Source organism: Sarcophilus harrisii, chromosome 3, assembly GCF_902635505.1.
Source record: "Sarcophilus harrisii chromosome 3, mSarHar1.11, whole genome shotgun sequence".
In the NCBI taxonomy this organism is placed as follows: Eukaryota; Metazoa; Chordata; class Mammalia; order Dasyuromorphia; family Dasyuridae; genus Sarcophilus; species Sarcophilus harrisii.
In genome coordinates, this window is record NC_045428.1 from 459,651,908 (window position 1) to 459,662,179 (window position 10,272).

Here is a 10,272-nt window from a genome sequence, read left to right on the forward strand (position 1 = left end):
TCTCAGACACTTAACACTTCCTAGCTGTGTGATCCTGAGCAAATCATTTAACCCCAATTGCCTCAGCCAAAAAAAAAAAAATTGATCACAGTGGAAGTCCTAGCACTGGTGACTTTTAGCTGTGTTTTAGGTTGCCTATACTCTGCATGTTTTCTCATTTCTAAAACATGGATAATAATACCTGAATTATTGAAAGTTGTGAAAAAAGCACTGTACCTATATCAAACTGACATAAAAGTTTGAGGAAATTTCTAACATTTTCTATGGCAAAACTTCTGTAGAATATGATTATAATCTGCTCATAGCTTCTTGTACTGTGTAATTCTTGTTTAAATCCTTCCACAAATTTGCCATAAGGGATCAACAGATGTGTTCAGGTGACTTGCCAAGTCCTTTTTTTTTTTTTTTTGGTTAAGCATAGTAAGCCACAATAAGCTTGTTGATTATGCTGATATGGCACAGAGCTTCATGATTATGTAACTCCCATTCTTAATTTTCTTATGCCATTAAATTCCATCTATTAGATTGTGGTAAATCATGACAATACTAAATGCTAGGTCATAGGATAGAAAAGGGTATAAGTAAGTTCTGCTTTCTGTTCAAACCTCACAAATTACAAATTGAACATAAAAGACAAGGCAAACAAGAGACAAAGACAGCAAGAAGCCACTACAAGTATTTGATCAGCTCACATCAGTATAGGCACCTTTTCCACCTATGCAAATCACAATACTTAAGGTCTTTTCTAGGTTAATGAAAAGAGCCGTAACTTTTCTGAATCACACACTGTCACTAACTAGCTGTATGATCATTTGTATAAATCATTGTCCCTTGTGAAACAGTTTCCAGATCCTTAGAGGGAAAAATAACAGGAAGATTCTTCTTCCTGACTTCAAATCTGGCCTCACTTACTTGCTCAGGTGATCCTAAGTCACTTAATACTGTTTACCCAGTTCCTCATCTGTAAAATGAGCTGGAGGACATAGCAAACCACTCTAGTATCTTTGCCAAGAAAACCCCAAATCTGACATAACTGAATAAAAACACTATGTAAATATCAACTATTATTAAAAAATGTTCTTCACGAGTTCATTGCTTCCATTTGAATTGTCTTAGAAAGAGCCTGAAGATGACCTGCCAAGAATTCCAACTCTACTGCAGAGAGTGCAATTCTGTTGGGGTAGCCACATTGTTCAAATATCTAATGTATGCTTGCCAAAAAGATTATTTTATGAATTCACACAGGGCAAGTGTTCACAAGGTAATCAGACAAAAGAGTCACAAGGACACTGAAGGTCTCGAGAATTTCAGGATTGTATGACAAGGGGAGACACTGGCACAGGACTTCCCAGAATGGTGTACCCTCATCAGAGAAGGTGCTGTGTTCCATGAGCAAAGCAGAACTGAATTAGCCCTTCTAATGCAACAAAATGCAACATGTGCAGAGTTGGAGATGCTACTCCAAATGTTCACACAGATTATTTGTCTGTGACCTGGGGTTGAGCATTCTTAGTTTGAATGATTATAACAACACAGTTAATGTCATTTCTCTTCAAGAATGAAGGACAACAAACCAACCGACTATTGCTACCTCTATGAGGTTTGGGCAAGTCTAACTACAGGGACCTAATTTTTCTCAGCTACTAAACCTATGATCCTAAAAGTAAAAAAAAACTAATGTTTAATACTTTATGGTTCTCAAAGCATTTTACATAGACTAATTATTACATTTTTCTCATAGGAATTCTAGACCTCTAACTATCATAAAGCATCAGTTGTCAAAACCATTTGGTATTGCTTACAAAATAGAAAAGATCAATGAAACAAATTAGACAAGGGATAAACAGATATAATGGAACTCAAAAACCCAGTGTTAGATAAACCTGATAATATAATTTAGGAAGAACTCTTTGTTAAGAATTTCTGGGAGAATTAGTAGTTTGCATACTAGATAATTTTCCATACCATGCTACCATCCTCACCTAAAAAAAAAAAAAAAAATCCAACAAAAACCCCCCTCTTTTACAACAAATTCTAAGGAAAGGAATTCTTATCTCCATTTTGAAGACGAAGTAACTGAAGGCCAGAAAAATAGCAATCTTTCCCATTAGTTATATAGAGGAAGTAAGTTGTAGAGATTGATCATGAACATTGGTCTCGATTTCACAGCCTTTTCCCCTCCATACCATGCTTGTTCAGTCAGTCAATAAGCAAGCATTTATCAAGCTCTTACTATGTTAGGCAAGTTATGTTAAGAGCCAGTATTCAAGTCTTGTTGCTTTCTAATTCTATAATAATAGCTGACATGTACATAGCACTTTGATTTAATGTTGCAAAGCACTTTAAATACATTAATTTATTTGAGACACAAGAGTGTGTCTTTTAGTGAGGTAGATACTTATAAATGAAGAAGAGAGGTTGAGTGACTTGGCCAGGGTCACAGATGTATTACTAGTTTTAGCATAGGTCTTCTAGACGCCTCTATTTCACCTTCAACAGCATAAATTCTCATAGCAAACTATCGTTATGTAAAATGTTATTTTAACATCTCAAAATCACATTAATTTTCTTTGATTTAGGAGGCAACAGTGCAGGGGAAAAAAAAAAAAAAAGCACTTTCCTGGCACATATTAAGTGCTTAATAAATGTTGACTGATAGCTAATCTTTTTGGTGTCCCTAAATTATACAAAGCTATTTGGGAAAGAGTGAGCATAAACAAAATAAATGGTAGGGAGAGGTTTTGAGTTGGAGCAAACTTGTGGGGAAATGGGGGGGTTGGGTCATTTGAAGACCTGAATATAGCATATTGTCTATTTAAGACTGAGTTTCTTGAGAGGATTGAACTACCTTTTGCCTTTATTTGGGTATTTTAGTACTTTGCAAAGTGCCCAGCGCACAGCAAGCATTAAATGTTTATTGGTTGAATAACTAGAGCATTAAGAGGCAAATCCTGTTAGTTTTTATTTATTGTTCCAAGTGTCTCCCTTTCTTTGGGAGAGGAAAATGTCAAAGAATCTGAGTTAACCACATAGAATTCCCAGTCCCTCTATTTTTGTCCATCTGCATTTTTTATTTCCTTTACAGGCTAATTGTGCACTATTTCAAATTGTACAGCAAAATAACTGTTTGGCATGTATAAGTATATTGTATTTAACTTTTACTTTAACATATTTAACATGTATTGGTCAACCTGCCATCTGGGGGAAGGAAGAAAACAAGTTGGAACAAAATTGGTCACACACACAAAAACACAAAATTCCAAGTCTAGTGTCACCCCTCCTTCTCACCTAAAATAAAAGACTCCAACCCTTACAAATCAAAATCCCAGGAACAAAAGGATTTGCAACTGTCAATGCTGAAAAATTATCTATGCATATATCTTGTAAATAAAAAGCAATAAAAAAAAAGGTCAAAAAAAAAAAAAAAGAATCTGGATTAAAGCTTTGTTTCAATTTACATCTTACCCTAGCTTTATCTTGTGGGCAGAATGTTTACATTCAATTCAATTCAACATTTATTAAGCACCTGTTACTTCCAAAATCTCATCCTCCTAAGTGGAAAAACTGTTAAAGAGGGAAGTTCAAAGTAAATGGGTGCTGGAGGCAACACGATGTTTTTTCTCCTGGCTTTTAACATGCATTTTAGACAATAAAATCTCAAAAATCTGTTCCTTTTCTATAGGGAGTTGTTGTCTTTAAGTCGTGAAACCACCAAGACCCCAGAGACTTCGTTTCTTTCAACAACACTTCTCACTTTTCCCCCTCAGGCTCAGTTCCAAAAGACAATTAGAGCCAAAGGATCAATGCCCCGGCTGGTCTTGCCTGGTTTCCCTGTCAGATAAAGCAACTGGGGCTAAAGGCGGGGATAAAAGCACCAGCTTAAGGCCATACAGATAAATAACAGGAGGAGACGGGAGGACCACTGGTCTCTCCTCTCCCAAGCTGCCTCTCCCGGTCTCAGCTGGCAGCCACAGAGCCTAAGAAGCCAGAGGGACCGGAATCAAAAATTTAGAAGGGAAGGGAGGGGCCTCACGTTTTGCAGACGAGGAACCTGGGGCCCAAGGAGGAGAAGCGATTCGACCCAAGTTCCGTCGCCTATTTGGTATTGGCCACACACACACACACACACACACACACACACACCATTCCAAGTCTAGCGTCATCCCTCCTCTCACCTAAAAAAAAAGACCCCAACCCTTACAACACATCACAATCCCAGGGCCCCGAGTTCCGATGCAGCATCCTTCCGGCGGCGCTACGCCCGCCTCTTCCCTGCCGGGCGACTCTACTGAACAAGCCCTTCGGAGGCTTCTGGTCCAAGGCCAGGCTCGGAGAGGGGGGGGCCTTACTCTGAAGACGCCATGGGAAACGTGAAAGGAACCCTCGCGGTCCCAAGGAAGAAGCTTAATCCCGTCTCGGCCCGACCCAGACCTTTCGCGAGAATCGTTCCTCACCAGTTCCCAGCGGCTCTGTCCAGTAAGGAACAACCAGCCTTCTTGAACCCAGTCGCCGTTAGGGTGGAGCCAACCACCCCGGCGCAAGCGCAGTTTGAGACCACGCTCTCAATAGCCGTTAACCGTCCTACGGGGTTTAAACAGGATGTGGAACCCGCTCTAACTTCCTTCTAATTCTCCGCCCTTCCCCCAAGGCCATTGGTGGTGTGTGCGAGTCATCTTCGAATCTCCTTCCTATTGGTTTATCTCCCCTCTACGCCCGCCCCAGAGCCCCGCTAGGATCCCTGGGAACGCCGTTTCTGGAGACACGTGATCTCTTGCCGCGCGGCCCTGGGACCGGCTGGTCGCCTTTCTAGTGAGTCTGGGAGAGGGTTCGCTGGGAATGGAAACGGGGGGCGTTGGGGTGCCGAGAAGCCCACCTAGATCGCAGGTTCATGCCTCCCTCAGCCGCCAGGGATGGTTCTTCCTCACTCCTCAGGCAGGGTGGTGAACTAGGCCCAAACAGCCCTCGGCCCGGAGACGGGGACGGGGCTGGGCTGGGGTGGGGTGAGGGGCATTGTGAGTAGACGGACTAAGAGCAGGCCTCCTTTTTATAGGTAAAGGGCCTAAGACCCAGACGGGTAAAGTGACGTGGCCAAACACACACAGCTGGAGACGGAGCCTCTGATCCGACGGCCGAGTACGGTTCCCATCCGATCTCGAGTAAGTGCGACTAGTTGGATAACTGAAGTCCTCCGCTTCTCCCATCCGGTTTGTGGTGTGGCAGGGTTAGTTAACTCGCGCATTTGTTCTCCCTCCCGAGGTTCGGCTTCCACAACCTTCAGCACGCCACATAGTGAGCCCCCTTTACGCCAGCTACTATTCTGGGTCACGGCCGTACAGAGGCGGAGCGTGCCCAATTCTAGAAGCTTTATCAAGTTCTTTAAAAAGTTGCTGCGCCAGTAGATCAGTCTTACACGCAGTCGCAGAATTTGCGTGGCATTTTAAAGCGTAGATGGAGTAAATATAAAATGCGTTTTAAGATAGTCATCGGGAGAGGGCTTTTGTAAACGTGGTAGCAGCCCAGAGTCCTGGAAGAAAGTGGGAATTCTGAAAAGGGAGAAGCGACTCCGCGCCAGGCATAGGGGAAAGTGTGAAGGAAGGGTGGGGTGTGGGAAACGGCCCTCTGCCAGCTCTTAAAAGGCTAGTGGAGGAGAAAGGGGAATGAGGTTGTGAAGGATTTTCAATAAGGGAGTTTTCATCGGAGCCACTGGAAGATAGGTAGGGCAGTGAAATGAACAAAAGATGGAAATTACTGGCAGTTTTGTCAGTGAGTGACCAAAGTGAAGAAGGTGGAATAAAGTCATTAAAATAATGAGAATTAACCTTTATGTGGCATTTTAAAGGGACAGGTAGGTCATGTAGTGGATGGATTACTGGGCCTGAAATTAGGAAGGCTCCTCTTGGTCTCCGTCAAACACTGTGTGACTTTGAGGAGTCACTTAATACTGTTTGCCTCAGCCTCTCGTCTGCAAAATGAGCTGGTGAAGGAAATGGCAAACCATGCCCCAAATGAGGTCACAAACAAGTGGACACAACAGCAAAGTACTTTGAAATTTGTCTTTGTTTAGAGGTTATTACAATGATCCATGAAAGGTGATTAAGTCCTGAATTAAGACAAAGCATTTGTGAGTAAAAAAAAAAAAAAAAAGGTGGCAACATGCCAGAGAAATTTGGGAGGTAGAAACAGGCTTTCTGTTTGATTGGACATAGATTTGGGAAAGTGAAACATTGAGACCGTGTCAGATTTATGGTCTAGGGAACCGTGAAGGCTTGTGCTATTGACAGAAATAGGGAGGGATGAGAACTTAAATTTATAGTTTGCTGATTAAGTAGATCTGAATTAACAGCATAAAAGGTACTAATTAAACCCAACCCAGAGAGATGTGAAGAGTTCAGGAGCATACACACAGCAATGTCAAATATAGCTAAAAGGTCAGGAAGGCTGAAAAGTGAGAAAACCCCATTAAATTTGGCAGTGAAGATATCACCAATATCTTTGGACAGAGTGCTTTCAATTGAGTGAAGTTTGAAGCCATTGTGAGCTTTTTCTGGAATGTGGGTGGGAATGGAGAAGAAAAATTGATAAGTCTTTTTGGGGGGAAAGGGGATAGAACCTAGTGAAACTTCATTTTGGTTGAGGAAGTTGGTTAAGTGACTTGCCCAGGGTCAAAAAGCTAGTAAGTGTCTTGAGGCTGGATTTGAACTCAAATCCTGATTCCAGGACTATCTAGCTGAAGCTTTTGTAAGAATGTAAAAACTTGAGTATATTTGACAACTTCATTGAAGGAATTAGTAGTTAAGGTTAAAAGGATTAAGAAGGAGATGATTAAAGTTGGTGATCTGAAGAAGAAAGTAAATCAGTCAAGGGCACACATAGAGGGTTAGCCTAGGCTAGAAGACCTGTCTTTTCATTAAGTAAGGGGAAAAAAGGCATGATGACAAGGGTTTTTGAGTTAGAGAAAAGGGGAAAGAGAAAGCTCGTATCCAGTGACCTCAGTTTTCTAAGAGGTCCATTTTTCAACTAAGAAGGTTAGAAATATGAACAAGTTTAGAATGTCCTCTGTGGGGAGTAAAATAGCCATTTAGAGAGGTGGATGAAACTTTTAAAATGAGTAAGTTGGAAAGAGGAAATAAAAAGGAATTATTAGAACCTCTTGTACATTTTATGCGTTTGCAAAACTGGGAATTTAAAGAAATTAATTCCTTTCTCCAGATATAGTATAACCATGGCTCGTGGTCCCAAGAAGCATCTAAAGCGTGTAGCAGCTCCAAAGCACTGGATGCTGGATAAGTTGACAGGAGTTTTTGCTCCAAGACCATCCACTGGTCCCCACAAGCTGAGAGAGTGTCTGCCACTCATCATCTTCCTGAGGAACAGACTCAAGTATGCCCTGACTGGAGATGAAGTAAAGAAGATCTGCATGCAGCGCTTCATCAAGATTGATGGCAAGGTCCGCACCGATATTACATACCCTGCTGGCTTCATGGATGTCATTAGCATTGAGAAGACGGGTGAACATTTCCGTCTGGTTTATGATACGAAGGGACGCTTTGCTGTTCACCGTATCACTGCTGAGGAGGCTAAATATAAATTGTGCAAAGTGAGAAAAATCTTTGTGGGTACAAAAGGCATTCCTCATCTGGTAACCCATGATGCCCGTACTATCCGTTATCCAGATCCTCTCATTAAAGTGAATGATACAGTTCAGATTGATTTAGAAGCAGGCAAGATCACTGATTTCATTAAGTTTGATACTGGTAACCTATGTATGGTGACCGGTGGGGCTAACTTGGGCCGAATCGGTGTGATCACAAATAGGGAGAAGCATCCTGGCTCTTTTGATGTTGTCCATGTAAAAGATGCCAATGGCAATAGTTTTGCCACTAGGCTCTCAAACATTTTTGTTATTGGCAAAGGTAATAAGCCTTGGATCTCTCTTCCCCGAGGAAAGGGTATCCGCCTTACAATTGCTGAAGAGAGAGACAAGAGATTGGCAGCTAAGCAGAGCAGTGGCTAAATGATTGCAGATAAGAATATGTAGGGTTTCATTCAAATTGAGATGTTACAATACTAGTTGTAACCAAAAATGTGATTACCCTATAAAAATATACCAAATAAGAAATAAGTTGCTTAAATTACTCGGTCTTATAAAGTGAAATTGAGTAAGCCATAAATGCCTTTCTCTACTCTTCCTTGGATGAGGATGACTATAAATGTTGCATAAAATGTTAGAACATGTACTATGACTATAAATGTTAGAACATGTAGCTGTGTTGGTTTTACTTAACTGCTTTTCTTACATGGGAAGACTCGCTGGAGGATTGGGAGAGGACATCTCAAAATGGCTGATGTAAAATCGAAAATCAATAAAACTTAAAAAAAATATTTTGGACTGTTATATCTAAGCATCTGCTAAGATGAATTTTTTTTTATTTTTTATTATAGCTTTTTATTTACAAGATATATGCATGGGTAATTTTTCAGCATTGAACAGTTGCAAAACCTTTTGTTCCAATTTTTTCCCCTCCCCCCCTCCCCCAGGTGTCAGGTAGACCAATACATGTTAAATGTTAAATACAATACAGGTATACATGTCCATATAGTTATTTTGCTGCACAAAAAGAATTGGATTTTTAAATAGTATACAATTAGCCTGTGAAGGAAATCAAAAATGCAGGCAGACAAAAATAGAGGGATTGGGGATTCTATGTGGTGTTCACACTCATTTCCCCGAGTTCTTTTGCTGGGTTGTAGCTGGTTCAATTCATTACTGTTCTATTGGAGCTGATTTGTTTCATCTCATTGTTGAAGAAGGCCACATCCTAGAATTGATCATCATACAATGTTGAAGTATATAATGATCTGGTCCTACTCATTTCACTCAACATCAATTCATGTAAATCCAGGTCTTTCTGAAATCATCCTGCTGGTCATTTTTACAGAACAGTAATATTCCATAACATTCATATACCACAATTTATTCAGCCATTCTCCAATTGAGGGCCGTCCACTGAGTTTCCAGTTTCTGGTCACTACAAAGAGGGTTGCCACAAACATTTTTGTGCATGTGGGTGTCTCCCTCTTTTAAGCTCTCTTTGGGATATAATCCCAGTAGTAACACTGCTGGATCAAGGGTATGCACAGTTTGAACTTTTTGAGCATAGTTCCAAATCACTCCAGAATGGCTGAATTTGTTCACAACTCCAAGAACAATGTATCAGTGTCCCAGTTTTCCCACATCCCCTCCAACATGGGGCATTATCTTTCCCTGTCATTCTAGCCAATCTGACAGGTGTGTAGTGGTATGGCAAGAATTGTCTTAATTTGCATTTCTCTGATTAATGACTTTGAGCATCTAAGATGAATTTTTTTATAGTTTAAATAGCTCACTTATTTACATTACCTCTTTTGATATAGTACATGTACACATTACAAATGAATATGAAACTGAGAAATTAAGTGACTGCAGAATCTTGGGAATTGCAAGAGACTTCAGAGTCAATCACCTCCAATATCTGAACAAGAATCTGCCACAAAAGTATGCCAAAAAAAAGAGGTTCCCAGACATTATAGACTGGCATGGTTGCCAATTCTTATGAAGTCTTAAGCACATGTCCATCTTTGATTTTCATAGATTGAGGCTATGAAACTGGTAGCCTATTTATGGCTTTATAAGGGTTTGTCCCCATACATAGACTGGACAAAACAGCTAGAGCTTTATAGCCTCCCCTGTCGAAGGAAAGTAATTACCCTTTAGGGAGAAAACCTTTCCTCATTGGTTATACCTCTTTATGAGAAAAAAGTCAATTCACTGATTTTGTTAACTTAAGTGACCAAAGAGCTTGCAGGGGTTGAATACCAACTGTTAACTGAAAAATAAAATCTTGAGTCCACAGAGGGCTGGTTATAGGCAAAAAGCCACCTTTATTTTCTGAGAGAAACCATAAGTATATGCCAGGATCTCTCTAGGAGACCCCATGCTGTGAGGCTAAGTCTTGATACCTGTAATAGTGGTGATGACATGTAGCAACAGTGAGGCAAGTTTGATTCGTAGTAGTGCTTTGATTTGAATCTGGTTTCTGCAGGTCCTTGTCTGTACTTGGACCACTTGAAGTTGGTGTAAACCAGTCTGTAATTTAGCTGCATCAGAATTCATCTATAAAAGTGAGCTCAGAGCACAGCTTGCTTGCTGGGCTAATGCCCAGTAGTAGCTTTGGAAAACAGGGTATCTCCTAATAGTAAAAAGAGAAATGAGGGGGAAAAAAAGGTGGTATT

At 40.7% G+C, this 10,272-nt stretch overlaps 1 protein-coding gene across 1 annotated transcript; it reads left to right on the forward strand.

Moving 5' to 3' along the window:
• The first annotated feature begins 4,705 nt into the window (after positions 1 to 4,705).
• On the forward strand, positions 4,706 to 8,382 carry LOC100924919 (40S ribosomal protein S4). The gene is made up of 3 exons (XM_003766462.4): positions 4,706 to 4,809; positions 5,051 to 5,156; positions 7,210 to 8,382. The coding sequence occupies exon 3, from the start codon at positions 7,223 to 7,225 to the stop codon at positions 8,012 to 8,014; it is 792 nt and encodes a 263-aa protein (XP_003766510.1). The 5' UTR covers positions 4,706 to 4,809; positions 5,051 to 5,156; positions 7,210 to 7,222; the 3' UTR covers positions 8,015 to 8,382.
• Positions 8,383 to 10,272: the final 1,890 nt, after the last annotated feature.

Bases quoted from the DNA above. Each gene is read 5' to 3' on its own strand.
- LOC100924919 (XM_003766462.4), top strand. From the start codon at position 7,223: ATGGCTCGTGGTCCCAAGAAGCATCTAAAGCGTGTAGCAGCTCCAAAG.